This window comes from Acinonyx jubatus, chromosome B4 (genome assembly GCF_027475565.1).
Source record: "Acinonyx jubatus isolate Ajub_Pintada_27869175 chromosome B4, VMU_Ajub_asm_v1.0, whole genome shotgun sequence".
Classification (NCBI taxonomy): domain Eukaryota; kingdom Metazoa; phylum Chordata; class Mammalia; order Carnivora; family Felidae; genus Acinonyx; species Acinonyx jubatus.
In genome coordinates, this window is record NC_069387.1 from 66,105,373 (window position 1) to 66,127,451 (window position 22,079).

The window sequence follows — 22,079 nt, forward strand, 5'->3', positions numbered from 1 at the left end:
AACATTTGTATAAATATTAATCAATTATCATAAAGATTTTTCTTTGCTTTCAAAACTGATAATATTAAAAATTCCTTACAAGTTCTATGAAACAACTTTTATTACTGATTTCCCAAGACTAATCAGCATGGATTTATGATATAAAGGTTAAAATCAAACAAAAGAAAAGTAGCTGAAAAAGTTAAATTCTTATTTTCAGCTAGGCTACTGGCAATGACTTTATGACACTGATAAAGTGTAAAAATGAGTCGTGCATTTTTTAAGCCTCTGTGGAAGTTACAGCCTTCATTAATCTACTGACAAGCTGGTCCTAATGTACATCATTTCAATTGTTCTAAGATGAAATTACCACAAAACGGACATAATCACCAATGCTAATGACAAAATGTAACAGGTTTCCACAAAACTGGGTAACTATGAAATATGGATGCATGTGGAGAAAACTACCAGTTATACTAGATGTATCAAGTAAAAAGCAGTGGAATGAAAAACAGATTTCTATCATCAAATATCTAATAATATACAATACTCAAGACATGCTAACCTTTGAGTTTATCGCTGCAAATTAAGTACTCCTACACAGTTTAAAGTAAATTTTCAAAGTTTGCCTTCCAAAAATGATAGAATTATCTATTTCACGATGTTGACAATCAGAAAGAATGATATTCCTTACTCTTTTGTTAAAATACAGATTATAGGCAGTTGGGTAAAAGCATCTTTCTTTTCTACAAATGCAAATTTCCCTAAGGATATAAATTGATATATTGATTCAATATATCTCTTGTCCCCTGACATCTCAGAACAAGAGAGTATTGACAGATGTTATAGAATCTGTTTTCAATTGCAAGGGATAGTATGGTTTATAAAGGACTACAACACAGGAGTGTGTGGTTTTCGGTACATTAAGGTGCATAAAGTGGTTATTAATGATTCTAATACTACTTGTTACAAATTTTATATAAAATAAGTAGCTTGGTAAGTCATGCTTTTTTCATCATTCATTCATATAAGTTAGTTCTTTCATGAGAAATAACTAAGTCCATTGGGAAGTAATAATAATGAATCAGTTTCTGGAACTGTTGGGGATATTCTGGTCAAAGTTCCCTTTATGGGCCTAAGGCCCTGTTAACATGACAGTACAAACTGTGATTATAATCGATTGCTCTTGAGTAAGCCCAAAATTCACATGCACTTTCCACAGTGCAACAAATAGAACATAAAATGCTATACAATGCCTGTGAAAAATTTGTGTCAAGAAGTTATTGTCCTGTTCAATGTTTCAGTGCTGCTTTAGAGAAAAAAGAGGACTTGTCCAATGAATGTGGCTCAAAGAAGATTAGGGACCAATGGCTGACCACTGCTGCCAATCATTCTCTAGTAGAAGGTAATAAAAAGGGTTAGACTTGGGGCGCCCAGGTGGCTCAGTCGGTTAAGCATCCGACTTCGGCTCAGGTCATGATCTCACAGTTCGTGGGTTTGAGCCCCACGTCGGGCTCTGTGCTGACAGCTCAGAGCCTGGAGCCTGCCTCAGATTCTGTGTCTCCCTCTCTGCCCCTCCCCCATTTGTGCTCTGTCTCTATCTTTCAAAAATGAATAAACATTAAAAAAATATTTAAAAAGGGTTAGACTGTTTTGTCCACTTGAAGCAACTGCTCAGTTGGATACATAAAGAATGGAGCTGAACTGCAAGCAACTGCCTCGGTGTTCTACTGTGCTCCCTCTGTGGGGGTCCAGGGCTAGACATTCTTTTTGGAAAATCTGGAAATTTCACCTCACCAGAAGAAGGCTGAACCCGTGTGGGTGGTATCGAAATGTTGTTTGGCATTATTTTGGAAAGAGAACAGTGCTTATACTACGTTGTCTCTATGACTGGTTTCTTGGTCAGTGTCCCAAAACTTCTGATTTCTTTCTTTTATAAAAGAATCAAAAGCAAGCTTCAGAGGATGAAGGGAGTCATCTCTAATTGTGATAAGGTCCAGAGGCAGGGGTTTATAAACCTAGTCCTTAATACCTCTATGCTGGGCATCATTTTCTTTTCATAAATGATTCTCCTAGAAGTCAGTAAGGACTTTGTTCAGGCCACAAAAGCATGGTATTTATCATGGTACACCTTATTTTGCCAAGATCAGAGCTGCTGAAAAGGTGAAATGACTGGCAGTGATTTTAAAGAGTTTTAACGTTAGTTCAATTAAAAGGCACATTAAGTGATGATAAAATTTAATTACGTTGTTGTTTTAATTATTTTCATCATTTGATACTTGATTTTCAGGGAATCATTTTGTTAAATAAAAACTTAGTATTTGAATACCTGGCTGTTAAACGTGTGGAATTTAAAGCCCTTCCCTTTGCTTCTCAGGTAATAGAGACTTAAGAGTTTCTTTAGTTTCTTTAATACTCATAGATGAGTAGTCATAACACATGTTCAGAGAAAGGCCATTAGTCTGACCAAAGGGCGTGTGGTGGAGAGAACAAGGGGGCCCTGCAACTTACCAGTTCCACCACCCTCAGCAAGTTATATACACTTATCCATAAAATTAAGTAATGACAACATCTCCCACTTAGGGAAACTTAAAAGGTAATTGAACTAATATTCATGTGGAATGATGCCTGCATATAGTAAGAATTAATTAACACAGAAACTATTATTATTTGGGGGTACCGGGTGGCTCAGATGGTTGAGTGTCTGACTCTTGATGTCAGCTCAGTTCATGATTCCAGAGTTGTGGGATCAAGCCCTAAGCCGGGCTCTGTGCTAACCATGGAGTCTGCTTGAGATTCAATCTCTCTCCCCCTTCCCCACCCCCCACCAGTCCCTCTCCCCAGCTCACTCTCTAAAATAAAATAAAAATTAAAAAACAAAACTATTATTATTTTAAAATAAAAAGCATGCCTGAAATTATGGTCCATATATTTTCCTAGGTATATATATATTTTTAAATGCATCTTCTCTTTTATTAGGAAACATTAAAAAAAAAAAAAAAAAACAAACAACCACGAACAGCCGCGCATCTCAGTAACAAAGATTATTGCTTTGTGTTCTCAGGGCTAATAGGTTAAGCACCTCACACAGACAATTAACTCTCCAAAGGGGTTTTCAGGGATGGGAACTGTGATGGGGAAGAGAGCTTAGGTCCCAGCCTCAGACCTGGGGTGAGGGACATAGAGGGGGGGCCAACAACAGGTAAGTGGGCCTCAGCCATGCCATGCCAGCCAGGTCACTCACTGTTCATGAAGTCAGACCCTGAGCCTCTTTTTCCTTTGAAGGAGGCTTGGGGGCTCGGGGATGCCAAGGGGCTCTGGCCATGGGACCATCCTGGTGGGAAACTTCAGTGAGAGAATGTGGGGGGTTCCCTGAGAAGCCCTTTGCTTTCCCCCGGGGTCCGCCCCTTCCCAAAGTACCCCCTTGATGCCTGCTCATGGGGGGCTCAGAGCAGAAACCATGAAGGCCTGACCTAGGCAGGGAGCAGGGGAGACCTTTGGAGAGTTAATTCCTTTCCAGCAGTGGTTCCGGGCGAGCCCTTCTCTTTCCTCACCCCTTGCCCCCATGCTGGGTTTTTGGGGTGAGCAGGCCCAAGGCCTTGACCCCTGGGGTCACTTAATCCCCAACTGAATATCCATAATATTGAACTATTCAAACAGTCTACTGTTTGGAGACTATCTAACCAGTCTATTCTCAATCATATCTCCAAAGATACCTTTGTCCTCAAGCTCACTATCATGCAATAACTTCAGACTCTTGTTATTTCTTTCCAGAAGTTTTTGTCCTCGCCTTCAAGAGGCCCTCCAAAATTCATACAGAAAACTGTTTCTGAAGCTCAGATTTGATTATGTTACTTCCTTGCCCCATGCCACTGAATGGCTCTCATCTATTACACATCTTGATTTAGTATATAAAGCCCTGCCCTTCCTTCCACCTCATCTCCTGACTGGTGTCCCTTTCTCCAGCACTATCAAACTTTAGAATTCCATGAAGAGCTAACCTGTTTGACCTGGGGGCTTTCTCTACTTCCCTGGTCTGAGAAACTCTTACTCACCCTTGGAGAATTAGATCAAGCTCATTCCTATGTGAGGACTTAACACAGGGCCTGTGAACTTGGATGAGAAAAAAAAAAAATTCACCTCTATTTCATTAGCCTTTCACTAAAATTTAGCCTTTCCTTCAATTATGAATGTAGGCAATAAACTACGATAATAGAAATCATGTATATTTCCATATCCCATTATAGTAGCTATAGAAATCTCAAAAACCATTTATATTCACTATGGTTTTGAAACTTTGGCATTAGCTCTGCAGCCAGATCTATTACTCAATGTTAGTGCGGAACTACACACATCACTATGTTAACAAATTTATTTAGCAAAATACTTTGGCAACTGTATTTCAATATACTTGATTTCCTCTGTACTCTTATATAATTGATTTTACGCGGCTGGAAACATTACTCTATGAAGACATCTAGAATAATGTTAAGGTTAAGAACCGTGTGAAGCCTTCTACGACAGCCCTAGCTAGGAGAAGGGAATTATGCAAGGACAGGCTCTGCTACATCTGACAGCCTTTACCACACTACTTTGAAGTTATTTATTCGCATCTTTCTCCCTTCTAGCTTTGAATGTGGAGTAAGGCTTCCTTTTTTCCTTTTAATCTCAATATCCCCTGACCTATTGCCACTCTCAAAAATGTTTATTAAACAATGAACTGATTCCAAAAGTATATAAATATTTTTTTTCTGAAGTGTGGTATTCTTTGATTTGCTAAAGTGTATGAAATCATGCAATGATCAATTGCTGGATGTCTGCTTTCTAAAACCAGGCTGCTTAGGATACAAGATTTCATTTTTCTAGTCTTCCAATGTATTCACCATATAACCTTGATGTTATAATCCAAGAGGCATGTGTCATACTATCTTGTTTCACTATTTACTCATTAGTATTAGGATAACATTCTCTTGTTATTACCAAGAAACAGTGTCAAAAACTCATTGAAGCATTGCCTGACCAAGTGCGTGACTTGTTGTGTGCCCAGAGATCATCCCATCTCAACTGTTGTGTCTGTTGGCATGCTTACAAATGAATCACTAAATATGCTGTAGACAGGATTGGAAGAGACAAAGGCTTGGAAGCTTCCTACATTAACAACTATTTTTTAGCAACAAAGTGTTACCAAACTTTCTACCAAATATACCTAAATTCCAGGATTATGAAACTATACATGAAACTTCCTTTAGTCAGTGTCACCTACCTTCTTCCAACTCCAGCCAGCCAGCGAACCCCTCTCTTGCCCAGCCAGCCAGCCAACCAACCAACCAACCAACCACCTGGTTAACCAAAATAGTTTCTGAAGTTACATTCACTAAAAAGAGTCTTTTAACCAGATTGTTATGCTTTGTATTAAAAAATAAAACAGGGGCGCCTGGGTGGCTGAGTCAGTTAAGTGGCCAGCTCTTGGCTTTGGCTCAGGTCATGGTCTCACAGTTCATGAGTTCAAGCCCCATGTCAGGCTCTGCACTGACAGTACAGAGCCTGCTTGAGATTCTCTCTCTCCCTTTCTCTCTCTGCCTCTTCCCTGCTTGTGTACATGCTATCTCTCAAAATAAATAAGCTTAAAAAACAAAATAAAAGAATGGCCCACTGCAAAAGGTATTTCCCTACCTCACATAAAGGGAAAACATAGATAGTAGGGTGTATGTAACATGCTTTTACATTGTGATGGAAATGCTGCAATTCAACCAACCAGAATATTTAAATGTTAATCCCTGAACTGTTTTCATCACTCATTCAATATCATAATCTATAAGAAGGTGATCTTATTTTATTTAAACTTAATTGGAGAATAGTTAAGTTTTTTGGAAACTCCATTTAGTACTCATTTTATTTGCAGTGCCCTTGGCCTTTATTATAGGGAAATACCCCAGTGGTTATGGCTGTAGTCTATTGCTGTCACAGTACTGGATGGTGCATTCCTTTTGTTTACACAGAACAAAGTAGGGATGATAATCTAAGGTAGGTTGGCTTGAAATGTGAACAGAACTCTTCCAGGTTGATTTTATTTATTCATTACAATGACCAGAGCTCTTGAATGAGACAAAGGGTCCTTATGGGTTATCAGAGATACATGTTTTTCCCTTCACCTTTTTCTGTTACTTCAAACCTAAATGGATAAGTTCAGAAGAGCTTTTCTCAAAGAGTCTTCTGAATTCCAGAAGGAATGAAAATAGAAGAATAGAAGTGACAGCAAACACTAAGTACTGTTCTTACTACGTTATTGCTATATTTAATAGGCAAGTACGAGGAAGTCTGCAGACCTACACCCCTGGAACATTGTTTCCGAGAGGTGGACGAGAGTCAAGTTTCAGATCCCTGGGCTCCTCTCACCTGAGTATGATTCTAACTGTGTGTAAAGCTTTTGTCCTTGCATGTCATCTACCTGAGCACCCAGCCCTGTCACTCCCCTCCAACCTACTGAGTCTCTATGTCTTCATAGTCAGTGTCAACCCTGCATTACTTCCTGCCTAGGCTACTGAGCTCTTTTACTTCATCTCCCTCTAGCCCCCTTGGTCCTTCTCTATCAGTTATCCACTCTGCAGCCAGAGTGAGCTTTTAAAAACACAAATCAGATTATTTCACCTCAACACCCTTCAAAGACATCTCAGTAATCTAACACAATGTTCTGAATTCTCATGGTTTACGAGGCCCCAGAACAGTCTGTCACTGGCCTGCCATCCAGTCTATCTCTGGGCCATTCTACTGCTGACCTGCTATGCCTCACCTCCCTGGTACACTCCTTGAAGAAGCCCTCCCTAGGGAGGGCCTGTCCACATGATGCTCCTTCTTCCTGCGATATTGTTTCCCTGCTCTGCACAGCTAGAGTCCTCCTTTTTGTCTTTCTGGTTTCCCAAGAAACACTGCTTGACTGTGGAAAACACAAGTTTGAACACGGGATCCTGCTATTGTGGGGGCTTTGTAGGTCCTTGGCCAAGTGCCAAGGCACGAAGATAAAAAGGTCATGAAGAAAATGAAAATGTCCCGTAAGTGGACAACTACTTCCAAGAATCTCTTGCACAATTCTCATCCAGGTGTCAAATTCATGCCTGGGTATTTAAATGTTACCAAAAGACATGTATAACTATTTGGAGATAAGGGTATATGATGGGCTTTCTATTTCAATGCTTATGTTCCCTTTATGTACATTTATCTTCATCTGAAGTAGGTCTATGGATATTATTCAACAGACATATTTTCTTCTGTAACTTCAAAGCATATTAGCCTGTATAACCAGGCCAAAAAAAATTAAAGTAGATTAATTTTAAAGGAAATCACTAGGCGGGAAACAAAATTTGACCAAAATGGAATGTTTCAATTTATAGTGTAATACTACATTCATTGTCAAGTTGCTAAGAATTACTGGATACGAACACATCTTCACCAGGATGCTAAATGCTGAGAAAAAAATTAGGGGCTACTGGGGTTTCTGCACATTTCTAAATTTTATGATTGAATCTAATAGTTTTGTAGTGTCATGCCAACAATGTATGCTAAATCACACAAGGTTGGTGAAAGGAGAAGGAAAAGGGTAGGGAATGCAAAAATGTTTTTTTTACTGTAAATAAACCTTGAGGAGCTAATTAGTTAGGCGTATACAGTTTCTCAAAACTAGCGTCATCACCGTAGGGAGGCCTATAAGGAAGCAACAGTTTGTCAATTTCAATGCTTGTAAACTTCATCTGGACAGGAAAACATGAAAATAGTATGTCACAGAAAAAGGACCACATTGATTACTCTTGTACTATTGCTTTAACAATGTTCAAGGGAGTAAAAAAAGAAAAGAAGCTGGCATTTAAAAAAATTGAAGCATTATGGTCTGTGGTTTTTAATGGAAGATGTACTCGAATCACCTGAGGGAGAATTTCTAACATATCCTCCACTATTCTGGTGAGGCAGATCCATGGGAATGAGGGATGGGTAGCTTAAACACTTCCTTAGATGATTCTAAGTAAGGCTCTCAAATAGGAAATTTTAAAAGATAAAATAAAAATGAATCAGAGGCCCATTCTCTTTTGTAAATTCCTACTAAAATATAGTGATTGTCTCACCCAATAACCCCACTTTATTTCCATGATCTCTTCTACCTAGTTGCTCATAGTTAATCAATTACTATTTAATTCCTCTTGATTTTTCTCTCCTAAGTCTATCTAGAATTACTCTGTTTATCTTCAGTATTGCCACTATAGTCCAGGCAACCATTACCTCTCTCATAGACAACCCTAATAACCAATCTCCCTACATGAGCACATGCCTGCCCTCTGTGCACCCCACCCCCAGAGAGAAAAAGCTTAGAATTGAAAATCTGGCCAAGCCACTACCCTGCTTGAAACTTCTCAATGGGTTCATGTTCCTAGACTGAAGATCAGAGTAGCTCACATGACTTCTGAGGTCCTGCACTATCTGGCTCCACCTACTTTACCAGTGTTTTCTTATGCTTCTCTGACTGCATTAGCATTCTTTCAGTTCCTTGCACTTGCCAAGTTCCCTGTGCCTTGCATGACCTTTGCATCTGCTGTTTCTTCTGCTAGGCATGCTCCTCTCCCCCTTTCAGAGCTCAGTTCAAACATCCTATCCACAGGGTAATCTTTTCTGAAAGACGGCCCATTATCCCAAAGTCATCTCCAATTATAAGTTTTACTCATTGTAACAATTCTATAACATTTACTGAATGCTTATTATGTCCCAGACACCATTTTTTTATATTAATTCACCTTTACTATAACCCTATAAGGAGGTGTTCCATAAATATTTTTAAGTAAATGCATGAATACATGAATGAATGAATGAGATGAAAATCCTAGGGCAAGGGTACCTTGAAATTCTACAAAATGCAGTTTAGGAAATATCTGTCTACTTTGAAGGATTTTATGATAGTGATTTACATATACTGAAACCACACTTGAAAATAATAAACTGTCAAAGATTCAACGAAAGTGTTACTTAGCAAAAGTATGAATCTTCAAAGCTTCGATAGCTCTCATAAGAAAATATGTTTAATTGGATACAGAAGAAATAGTGCATTAGTAATATGAGAGTATGAAGCCAAAGGCCGTATTGGCAGTATATGTATATATATTCTTATACAGATATAGGATTTAGATGATACCCACAAAGGAGTTACTTCTCCCAGTCATGGTTAGTACCCTGTGAGAGCTTTTATTCAGTTGGCTGAATATCTGACTACAGCAACGTGCTTCTATCTCCATCTCTGTACAGTAAAAAGAAGATCTGAAAGATGTCTTTTAAATTCACTTCACACAAATAGAACCAGGTCTTGGAATAAAATATCAATAATTTAAAAAAATTGAAATATTCTGGAGTTTGGAGAAAGATGATAGAGTAGGAGAATCTTGCACTCACCTTGCCCTATGGACACAGTGAGATAACAGCTACATCTTTGCAACTAACTAAAGACAACCCGAGGACTGGCAGAAGGGACTGTCCAGCTACTCATACAGAGAAGGCCACATCAAAAAGCATAAGAGGGATGAATGTTGGAAATCAAGCCTACTAGTGAGACTAATCACAAATGGAAGGAGGGGTGCCTAAGTGGCTCAGTTGGTTAAGCATCTGACTTTGGCTCAGGTCCTGATCTCATGGTTCGTGGGTTTGAGCCCCACAACGGGCTCTGTGCTCACAGCTCAGAGCCTGGAGCCTGCTTCAGATTTCGTGTCTCCCCCTCTCTTTCTGCCCCTCCCCTGATCACTCGCTGTCTCTCAAAAATGAGTAAGCGTTAAAAAAAAAAATGGAAGGAATACCACCACACTAGCCACACCTGTCCCTGGGACCCTCACTGTGAATATGAGTCCCCATTACACCCAGCTGTGGTCTTAACTTGGGGAGCTTTAAAAATAAGCAGGGCTTGGGGCACCTGGGTGGCTCAGCTGGCTGAGCGTCAGACTCTTGATTTTGGATCAGGTCATGATCTCATGGTTCATGAGCACACAGCCTGCCTGGGATCCTATTTCTCCCTCTCTCTACCCCTCCCCAACACGCTTGCATGCTCTTGTGCTCTCTCTCACTCTCTCTCTTGCAAAATAAATAAACATTAAAAAAAATAAGCAGGGTTTGATTCTGGGAACTTTAACAATCAACAGGCTTACCTCCAGGAGAGCAGAAGGTGGTAGGAAACTGAGTCCCTTCGCTGAAAGAGTCAGCAAAATAATTCTATCTGAGACACACAACCAAAGAAGCAGTTTGAAAAGCACCTAGAGGTGTATGTGAAGATTTACTGGCTTATCTTAGAACATGTGCTGAAGAGGTAATTTCAGGAAATTTCGGGGGCCTTCAGGCAATTTCTTGGGAACAAAAGTGCTTGCAGGTACCATTTCTCTTCCCCATCCCCCAGCCTACATAGCTGGATGCATGAGAACCCAATTCTAATACTCTCCATCTACTCTGCTAGCACCGTGTGCCCCATCCCAGCACTTTTCTGTGGACCCCATACAACCTGCCCACCTTGGCAAAGGCAGGCTTCTCTCCAAACTGTCTCCTGCTCCACCAGACCCTGCAAGCAACCTGCGCAAAGACTGGTGCTACATCCAAGTTACTCCCACCATGAGGAATCAGGAGATATAACCCCACACACAAGAGTATCTGCAGTTCCAGCAGCTGAGCTTCTTAGCTGCTGCCCTTTGGTGCACCTGCAGCTATGGCAGAGCTTGTTAACTGCCAAGAACCAGGCTAACTGCTGGCTCCGACCATCAGTAAGAGCCTGGGAGCAAGGCGCAAGGGAGCAAGCACTGCCTTTCAGTGAGGGCTAACTGCAGACAGCTCATCTGGCTGCTGGCCCTACCCACCAAAAAGCCCATAGCTGCCACAGACTGGCCTCTTAACAGCCTAGGGATCATTACTGGCCCAGTGTGCCCACACCAGGCAAAGTGGGTCATTACAACTGGCCAGGCTGAAATCAATCAAGGCTTAGTCATAACATGAAGGAATATGCAGCCCACACAAGGGACACCTCTTGAGACCTGGTTATGGTGACCACAAAGGACTGCACTACAGGGCACCACAGGACCTCTTCTATACAAGGTCACTACTTTCAAGATCAGATGTGGCTGACTTTTCTAATACACAGAAACAAACATAAAGAGTTAGACAAAACGAGGAGACAGAGGAATATGTTCCAAATGAAAAAATAAAACAAAATCACAGCAAAAAAGTTAAATGAAGCAGAGATAAGCAGTATGCCTGATAAAGAATTCAAGGTAATGACCACAAAGATACTCACTAGACTTAAGAGTGAATTAGCTCAGTGAGAACTTCAACAAAGAGATAAAAATATAAAAAATAATCAGTAACACATTCATATCATAGGGATCCCAGAAGAAGAAGAGAGAGAAGAGGACAGAAAACTTATTTGCAGAAATAATAGCTGAAAGCTTCCCTAATCTGGGTAAGGAAACAGACATCAAGGTATAGGAAGCAAAGAGAGTCCCTAACAAGTTGAACCCAAGGAGGTCCACACCAAAGGACATAGCCATTAAAATGACAAAAAGTAATGATAAAGGGAGAAGTTTTAAGTAATGAAAAATAAAAAAAGGAAACAAAGTATTAGCTTAGGAGAAAGCTTGTGCCTTTTCCTGACTTCTGAACATGTAATTGCTCAGGAGGATAATGGAAGCTTCCATATTATTCTTCTTCTAATGGAAATTCCAGAGAAGGGATCCTCCCCTCTCCTCCAAAAGGAGCAGAAAGGTATGGCTACATGAGGATTTACTTCTTTACTTCCTTTCAAGAACTTTTCTCTGTTCCACATCCTAACTCCTGTTCTTGTTTAATAGAACCAGAGTTTAATGGCTTACAACTCAGGTGCAGGCCCTGCTTCTAGGTTTAAAATGGGAGCTGTTGAGTAATATATGTGAGTAGATGCTCCTCTGGATCTGAGCTGTGGTCTCTTCTGTGCTCTCCTGGGAGCTTGTTGAGTTGGCTGTCAACCCAGTTAGGAAATAGGGGAAGCAGGCCCCAAGAGTATTGTCTTTCCTCAGGCCAAGATCTCTCCCTCACATGTGGAATACTTGGTGAGGAGGCTTAGGAGCTGCTGCTACTGCCCATGGCACTGGCATGTGACACCCAGTGACAGAGGACATGCAAGTGTGACCGGGGTTCCATTCTCTGGGCATGACAAGCATCTGGCCCTTTCTCCTGGAGATTAACTGGAGTGTAGGAGTGTGGCCAGTGGTGAGGAGGCCATTAGAGTTCTCATCCCCTTCCCCATACAGACACTTTTGGATAAATAACAGAAGTAATAGGTGAGTGGCCATATTCCAAAGCTGACTCCCTGCCCCAATCCCTCAGGGAATGTTGCCTGATCATCTGCCAATGAGTTTCTGGGGCTGCCTCTATCATAAATACTCTGATTAAAATGTAAATGTAGCCAACTTATCAGCTTCCCATTAAAATGACTCTAAAAATGCCATTAATCAGCTGAAAGATACGTAGTGAAATATCACTCATCAATTGTAACTGCTTCTGATAATTAACAAAGCTTTATATTTACCCCAAGCATGTGTTGATCTATCTATTATGCCAAGGTTCGCTCTCACACTATTCATTTTCTTCTGTAACGCATTTTTGCTGTTATCCATAGGCTAATGAAAGCCAGGAAATCAATAAATATAAATTATGCATGCAAAGAAAAAAATGAGAGAAAAGAACACCATTACATACAAGGGAAACACCATGCAACTAACAACATTTTTTAGCAGAAATTTTGCAGGCAAGAAGGGAGTGGCATGATATATTGAAAGTGCTGAAAGGAAAGAGCCTATAAACAAGAATACCCAGCAATGTTATCATTCAGAATAGAAGGAGAGAGAGAGAGTTTCCCGGACAAAAGTTAAGGGAGTTCATCACCACTAAACCAACCTTACAAGAAACCTTAAAGGGAATTCTTTAAGTGGAAATAATGAGAAATAAGAAAATCCTGAAAGAAAAAAAAAGCAAACATATAGTAAAGGTAGGAAGTAGATTAATCAGTTATAAAGCCAGTATGGAAATGAAAACACAAAAGAAGTAAAATCAATTATACCTACAAAAATTAGTCAAAGGATACACAAAATAAAAAGATGCAGAATATGACTTCATATACATAAGACACTGCGGGGGAGAAAAGAATTAATACTTTTAGAATGTGTTTGAACTTAAGTGACAATCAACTTAATACAGACTGCTATACACACCAGATATATATGAGACCAATGGTAACCACAAATCAAAAACCTACAAGAGATACAGAAAATTGAAAGAGAAAGGCACCCAAGCATAACTCTAAAGAAAACCATCAAACTATAAGGGGGATAGAGTAAAAAGGAAGGAACAGATAAGTACAAATAACCAGAAAACAATGAACAAAATGGCAATCAGGAAACACCTATCAAATATAACTTTAAGTGTAATGAGCTTAATGATCCAATCAAAAAACATATGGTGACAGAATAAATGAAAAATCAGACCCATCTATATGCTGCCTACATAAGATTCACTTCAGACCTAAAGACACAGAACGAAAACGAAGAGACAGAAAACATATCTCATGAAAATGGAGGTGCAAAAAGAAGCCAAGGTACCAATACTTACAACAGACAAAACTGACTTAAAAACACTGTAGCTAGCAAGAGACATAAAGGGATTGACCTAACAAGAGGATATAACAATTGTAAATATCTATGTACCCAAGATTGGAGCACCAAAATAAAATGAATATTAACAGACATAAAGGGAGAAATTGAGAGTAATACAATCAGAGTAGGGAACTTTAACACCCCATTTACATGAATAAATAGATTATCCAGACAGAAAAATCAATAAGAAAAGTGTGGCTTTGAAGACACATTAGACCAGGTGAACCTAACAGATACATACAGAACATTCCATCCAAAAACAACAGAATACACATTCTTTTCAACTGCACAGATCATATGTTGGGTCACACAATAATTCTCAATAAATTTAAGAAGGCTGAAATCTTATCAAGCATCTTTTCCTACCATAATGGTAGGTATGAAAAACATAATGGTATGAAACTAGAAATAAATTACAAGAAAAAATTCTGGAACACACACAAACACATGGAGACTAAACAATAAATGGGTCAAGTAAGAAATAGAAGTGGAAATCAAAAAATACAGAGAAAAATGAAAATGAAAATACACTGTCCAAAATCTTTGGGACACAGCAAAAGCAGTTACAAAAGGTAAGTTTACAGTGATACAAGCCAGCTTCAAGAAACAAAAAAAATTTCAAAAACCTGGTTCTACACCTACAAGAGCTAGGAAAAGATGATTAAATCTCATAGCAAGTGGAAGGAAGGAAATAATAGAGATTCAAGTGGAAATAAATGAAATAAAGACTAAAAAAAAAAAATAGAAAAGAGGAATGAAACCAAGACCCAGTTCTTTCAAAAGATAAAAATAATAAACCTTTAGTCAGACTCATCAACAAAAAAAGGGAGAGGACATGAATACATACAATCAGAAATGAAGGATAAGAAATAACAACTGATACCAAGGAAATACAGAGGGATTATAAGAGAATATTATGAAGAATTATATGCCAAAAAATTGGACAACCTAGAAAAAAATGGATAAATTCCTAGAAACATACAATCTTCCAAAACTGAATCAGGAAGAAACAGAAAATATGAACTGAACAATTATTAGTAATGAAGTTGAATCAGTAATCAAAAAACTCCGAACAAACAAAAGTTCAGGACAAGATGGCTTCACAGGTGAATTCTACCAAACACTTAAAGAATAGTTCATATTTATTCTTCTCAAACTATTCCAAAAAAATAGAAGAGGAAGGAAAACTTGGGCCAGTACTACACTGATACCAAAACCAAGGACACTACAAAAAATGAAAACTACAGGCCAGTATCTTTGATGAACACAAATGCAAAAATCCTAAAAAAAGATATTAGCAAACTGAATTCGACAATACATTTTAAAAAATCATTCACCATAATCAAGTGGGATTTATTCCAGGGATCCAAGGGTGGTTCAATATTCACAAATCAATCAGTGTGATATGTCACATTAACAAGAGGAAGGATAAGAACCAAATGATCATCTCAATAGATGCAGAAAAAACATCTGACAAAATGTAACATCCATTAACGGTAAAAACTTTCAATAAAGTGGATTTAGAGGGAACATATGTCAACATAATAAAAGCCATATATATGAAAAACCCACAGCTAACATCATATTAATGGTAAAAAAATGGTTAAGAATGGTAAAAAACTGAAAGATTTTCCAGTAAGTTCAGTAATAAGACATAGATGTCCACTCTTACCACTTTTACTCAACATAGTACTGGAAATCCTATGGCAGTGATCAGACAAGAAAAAGAAATAAAGGGCATCCAAATTGGTAAGGAAGAAATAAAACCATCACTACTTGCAGATGACATGGTACTACATATAGAAAACTTTAAAGACTCCACCAAAAACCATTACAACTGAATGAATTCAGAAAAGTTGCAGGATGCAAAAGTAATATATTGAAATCTCTTGCATTTTCTGTATACTAATAATGAAGTAGCAAAAGGAGAATTAAAAAAAAAAACAGTTCTATTTACAATTGTACCAAAAGAATAAAATACCTAGGGATGAATTTAACAAAGGAGGTTGAAGGCCTATACTGAAGGTGGTAAGACACTGATGAAAGAAATTAAAGACAACACAAATGGAAAGTTACACCATGTTCATACACTGGAAGAATTAATATCATTAAAATGTTCATACTACCCCAAGCAATCTACAGATCTGATGCAATGCTATCAAAATACCAACAGCATTTTTCACATAAATTGAACAAATAATTCTAAATTTGTATTAGAACCACAAAAGACCTAGTCAAAGCTTTCCTGAGAAAGAAGAGCAAAGCTAGACGTATCACAATCCTAGGTTTCAAGATATACTACAAAGCTATTGTAATTAAAACAGTGTGGTCCTAGCACAAAAACAGACACATATATCAATGGAACAAAATAGAGAGTCCTTGGGGCACCTGGGTGGCTCAGCAGATTGAGCATCTGATTTTGGCTCTGGTCACTATCTCACGATTCGTGGGTTCAAGCCCCGTGCTGGGCTCTGTGCTGGAGCCTGCTTCAGATTTTGTGTCTCCCTCTCTTTCTGTTCTTCCTCTGCAGTGTGTGCACACTCTCGCTCTCTCTCTCTCTCTCTCTCTCTCTCTCTCTCAAATAAATAGTTTAAAAAAAAAAAAAGAATCCAGAAAGAAACCTTCACTTATATGGTCAATCATCTAATGACAATGGAGGGAAGAATGCACAATAAGGGATAAGACTGTCTTTTCCATAAATAGTGTTCGGAAAACTGTACAGCTACATTAAAAAAAATAAAACTGGACCACTTTCTTACACCATACACAAAAATAAACTGTAGATGGATTAAAGACCTAAATGTAAGACTTGGAACCCAAACACCCCTAGAAGAAAACATAGGTAGTAATCTCTTGGACACCACCCTTAGCAGCATATTTATGAATGTCTCTTCAGTCAAGAAAAACAAAAGCAAAAATAAACTATTGGGGTTACATCAAAATAAAAAGCCTTTACGCAGCAAAGGAAACCATCCACAAAACAAAAGGGTGACCCAGTGAATGGAGAAGATATTTGCAAATGACATATCCCAGAAGGTATTCATATTCAAAATATATAAAGAACTTATTATACAAGTCAACACTAAAGAAAAACAATCTGATCAAAAAATGCACAGAAAACCGGAATATACATTTTTTTTAGAAAAGGTATACAATGGGGCGCCTGGGTGGCGCAGTCGGTTAAGCGTCCGACTTCAGCCAGGTCACGATCTCGCGGTCCATGGGTTCGAGCCCCGCGTCAGGCTCTGGGCTGATGGCTCAGAGCCTGGAGCCTGTTTCCGATTCTGTGTCTCCCTCTCTCTCTGCCCCTCCCCCGTTCATGCTCTGTCTCTCTCTGTCCCAAAAATAAATAAATGTTGAAAAAAAAAATTTAGAAAAGGTATACAGATGGCCAAAAGACACATGAAAAGATGCTCAACATCACTAATCATCAGGAAAATGCATACCAAAACCACAGCTAGGAATCACCTTAATACCTGTTAGAATGGCTAGAAATAAAAAGACAAGAAATAACAAGTGTTGGCAAGGATATGGAGAAAAGGGAATCCTCCTGCACTGTTGGCAGGAAGTAAATTGGTGCAACAACTGCAGGAAACAGGAAGGAGGTTCCTCAAAAAATTAAAAACAGAAATATCAGGTGATCCAATAATTCTACTATTGGTTATTCACCCAAAGAAAACAAAAACACTAATTTAAAAAGATATATGCACCCCTATGTTTACTATACATATGGTCAAGGTATGAAACAACCCAAGTGTCCACCAGTAAATGAATGGACAAAGAATATACAGTATTTATATATTATGCAGCCATAAAAAAGAATGGTATCTTAACATTTGCAACAACATGGATGGACCTAGAGGGCATTATGCCAAATGAAATTAAGTCAGACAGAGAAAGACAAATATTATACGATTCCACTTATGTGTAGAATCTAAAAAACAAAACGAAGAAACAACAACAAAAAGCCCAAACAGACTCTTAAATATAGATAACAAAAGGTGGTTACCAGATTGGAGGTGGATGGAGGAATAGGAGAAATAGGTGAAGGGAATGAAGAAGAACAGACTCACAGTTATAAAATAAGTCACCAATGTGAAAGGTATACCTGAAACTAATATAGCACTGCATGTTAATTATACTTCAACAAAAAAAATCAAAACAATCCAAAAATGGGAAGTTCACACTGGAAAATATTTAGAATCGTCAATCTCTTGGGTTCAAATACTTAGTGACCCTCAACCTACAATATTATGGGCCCAAACCTACATTAATGCCTGCCACATAATGAATATCTATCAAACTAAAAAAGAACCACCATTCTTGAACCATTCATTTTTGTAAATCATCTACTGGACTCTAATTGGAATGGATTACATACTCATCACTACAGTCTACAGATCTCTACAAATAGAAGTATTAAGTCAGTGGGCATAGGCATTTAATTTTTATTAGGCAGAACTGTATTCTTTCTGAAATGAAGAATATTTACACTTCCATCAATAGTATACAATATTTTTAATATAGATATTAAATCAATTTCCCTTTTAAATCTGTCTTATTTGCTCAATTCCATGGGAAAAGCACAGCACCTACATTTACAGCCTAAACATTACTCATCCTATGGTACTGTATTACAAACATGACTTTCATGTTTATCTTAAAGGGGAAAATGTATACATAGTCTTAACAAAAACAAGAACAAAATCAGTAAGGATAACAGAATAAAATAAGTAAGGGGAATGCAGGCCTATTTTATAAAATCACTCAGACTATATATACACACTGTCAAATACCCACAAAGGCTAATATGTTACCCTGAAAGAAGGCACAAAATATATAACCGTTTTTCACATTTACCAACTCCCAAAGGACATCAAAAATTTGGTTCCGCTTTAAAAACTGCTGCCCATTTTTGTGATGAGAATAAAAGTAGGCTGAATCACTTCTCCTACTCCATTATACCTTGGTGTTGAGATATTAGGTAGATGACAACTTAGAAGGAACAGAAGGATTAATAGGTTGATAATCATAAACTTCTATGCAAACTATATTAGGGTAATAAGTATTTTTATTTAAACTTTAAAAGTTGATGTCAAGAAAACTAATTTATTATGAAAATCATTCAAAAGTTATTTATTCTTTTTGTGTATCAGAAGCTCATAAAACTTTTCTCATACTCCAGCTGACTTTCTATCTTTAGATGATTTGACCATGCCTGTTATCAGTCTTACTCTGAATCTAAACTACTCCATCTAAATCAAATATCATACTAGAGTTGTTGCTCAAACAACAGTGATTTTTTAAATAATTTGTCAGAAGTAACTGCTGAAAACATTTTACTTAAAATATCCATCAAGCAAAACAAAAGAAGGGGCACCTGGGTGGATCAGTCAGTTGCCAACTTTGGCTCAGGTCATGATCTCCTGGTTCCTGAGTTTGAGCCCCACATTGGGCTCTGTGCCAGCTGAGAGCCTGGAGCCTGCTTTGGATTCTGTGTCTCCCTCTCTGCCCCTCCCCTGCTCGCTTGCCCTCTCTCTCAAAAATAAAATAAACATTAAAAAAAAAAAAAGAAAAAAGAAAAAAAGTAGAGCACGCAGAATTCTGGTAATGGCTCTATCATCTAGCAGTTGATGTGGGATGTCCAAAGAAAGTAAACATCACTACATCTAGGAAGGGTCTATTCTAAAGTTAACTTCTTTTATCTTTAAGTCTTCTTTAGAACAAGATAAAGACTACTAAAAAAATCAGTAAGCCAATGAATAAGTAACCTTATTAGTAAGAGAAAGAAGGAGTATAACCATTTATCTCTAAAGGAAAGTGAGTATCAGAATTTTGGACCAGGAAGGCATAGCGATATATAGCTTCCTCATTATTGTAATGAGAATTCCACCATAAATATAATACCTGCTGAATAAGAACTTGCAAGTGGATCCCAAGTGGAATTCAGTATATCCATGTAATGTTTTAATTTCATACAGGAGTATCTGACTAAAAGTTAATAAATTAACAAATCATTCACCTATTGACTGTGTCCATCTAATTGAGGCTGATGGAATATCATATTTTGTTTTTAAAGCTAGGTCTTGTTCTAGCCATATATTTTAAAGGGGCTGCTAGCCTTTTCAACCACTAAAATGAAGTTGTAAACTTTGAAACTCTGCTGCTAGATAATTGTTCTGCTCAATCTCTAATTAATTCGTTTGTTCATTCTTCAGTCCACTTGTCTATCCATCCATCTCTCCAACTTCTAATCACACAGTGTGTCTATCATTAGACTTAACATTGGAGCCCCTACACCTGCAGTTGGCCATCAGAATATATTTCACTTTCTTCCACCATCTCTTTCTACTTTCTAATGCTCTAGAAGAACCCCAGCAGTGAAAGAAAACTTCCTTTTCTGCTTACATGAATGACGGGATACCTGTGGAACTCTGTGAAGACTGTTAGAATATGCAGATTATAATCTACTATATCAGACATGAATATCATAGAAGAGTTTAATTGCTCACTAAAGTTATTTATTTTACCTGGAATGTAGATGCCACTGAGTCGTATATAATCTAAAATGGTTTCACAGTATTTCTGCTTAGATTGCATAACAATCCCAACTTTTAATTTCCAGAAAAACATCATCAACATTGTGTCAAACTCCCTTTTTCCTTAACCACTTTTACCCTCGTGTCTTTGCAAATGCTATTCCTCCTTCTGGTGATCCCTCCCCGTCACCTTTCCCACCCTTACCTTCCTCTGTATGCAAGCTTCTAGTTATCTCTCAAATTGTAGAAAAGTTAAAAGTAAACAGAAAGGTACTAGTAGAAGGTACTAGAGTTAGGTTAAGGGACCATTCTGAAAACTCACCTGTATCTTGTGCAAGTAGTGTTCTGTCCTGATGGAGCTACTGGTTTAAACGTGATGCGTGGGGAAACCTGGGCTGATAGGAGAAATCCCAAGGCAAGAATAATGAGTGCCACAGTGGTACCTTTAAAAAAAAAAAAACAAGTTTTACATCAGAGAATAGTTGGCAACATTATTTCAAACCAGACTGGGTTTTCCAAGACATATCTCTGAAAAAACACCTTTACCTTCATTGGAGTATTTAAAAAAATGTTCCTAGTAAATATACAGATTATCAGAAAAACTCACTAGCACATTCACTGTGAAACAAGAAAACAGTGAAATTCAAAGCAAATATATTTGCTAGCCAAGCAGTAGACTGGTGATAATTTTCTTAAATAACCAAAAACCAGAAAACATTGGATTTCTGACAGTCTCAAAATCAATTAACACGACCAGCATTACTACGTGTCCAAGATGTCAGAAAAATGAAAGGCAATAGATACGCACCACGTGTTGCTTTCATTGCCAAGAAAACTGTTCTAATGGCATTCTCTCATGTAAGACCCCAGCTCAGTAAACTAAAAACATGCTGAACAATTCAAAAGCAGCTGAAAGAACATTTCTCTTCAAGAAGAGGAGCTTTCTTTTTTCATGACTTTAAGGTTCCAGAGATGATATATCACATGCATTAATTTGTCTTTCCTGTTGGTATTTGGAAGTAGAATCTTTGATTTTAAGTTGTAGAAAGAGTAATTAAGTGCATCACTTAAAAGGCTCACTTTTGCGACCCTTAGAGACATCCTGACAGTAAAAAACAAAGTTTTCATATTTGACTATTGTTCTAGCCACTGTGAGGATAAACAAAAAAGAGTCACAAAAAGGAAGAAGAAAGAAAATATGATTGCAGTAATTTGGACAATTAATTGGAGTGGCGCAATGAGTTTAAAATATGGAATTTAGGGAGGGTATTTACATAGTAGTAAAGTTTTTACTGATTAAACTGGGAGATAATTTAAGATATGACCCCAAATCCTATTAAACGAATGGATAAAAGAAGAACATTAGGGAGCACTGTGGAATGCAATGGGAGTATATAATGGCTGGGGTGTATGTGTTTAAGATACAGGGGATGGGTCAAATTAAATCTGTGGTTAATTTCCAACTCTGCCGTTTCTTGACTCTTGTGATCTTGGGCAAGGCTGAAGATCAATTTTGTCTTCTATAAAATGGGGCTTAGTGAAAATACTTAACCTTGCAGAACTGCAGTGAATTTTAAATACCATACTCAACTTGAAAGATTTTGGTAATGCTATACCATGTATTTGGTAATACTACGTCATAAGAAGCAGCAGCAACACACACTCAAAACTGTAGAAAAAAGTTGAAGGAAGGGGAGGCCTGAAGGGGAGATAGGAAGTCCATTTTGCCATATTGGGCCAAAAAAATGCCATGAACCTAAAATCATAGTTTGTTTTCCCCTTGTTGGCTTAAACTCAGAACTAGGAATAGTTTCAGGAGTTTCTTTTCTGAAAAGACTATCAGAGCCCTGAACTAGGAAAATGAAAAGAG

At 38.0% G+C, this 22,079-nt stretch overlaps 1 protein-coding gene across 1 annotated transcript in view; it reads right to left on the reverse strand.

The window, feature by feature from the left end:
* Positions 1 to 22,079, reverse strand: part of SLC2A13 (solute carrier family 2 member 13) — a 373,732-nt gene that overhangs the window by 107,918 nt on the left and 243,735 nt on the right. Inside the window, exon 6 of the mRNA XM_015085125.3 lies at positions 20,532 to 20,652. Within this exon, the coding sequence (XP_014940611.2) occupies positions 20,532 to 20,652 (121 nt within the window). The remainder of the gene's footprint in view (positions 1 to 20,531; positions 20,653 to 22,079) is intronic.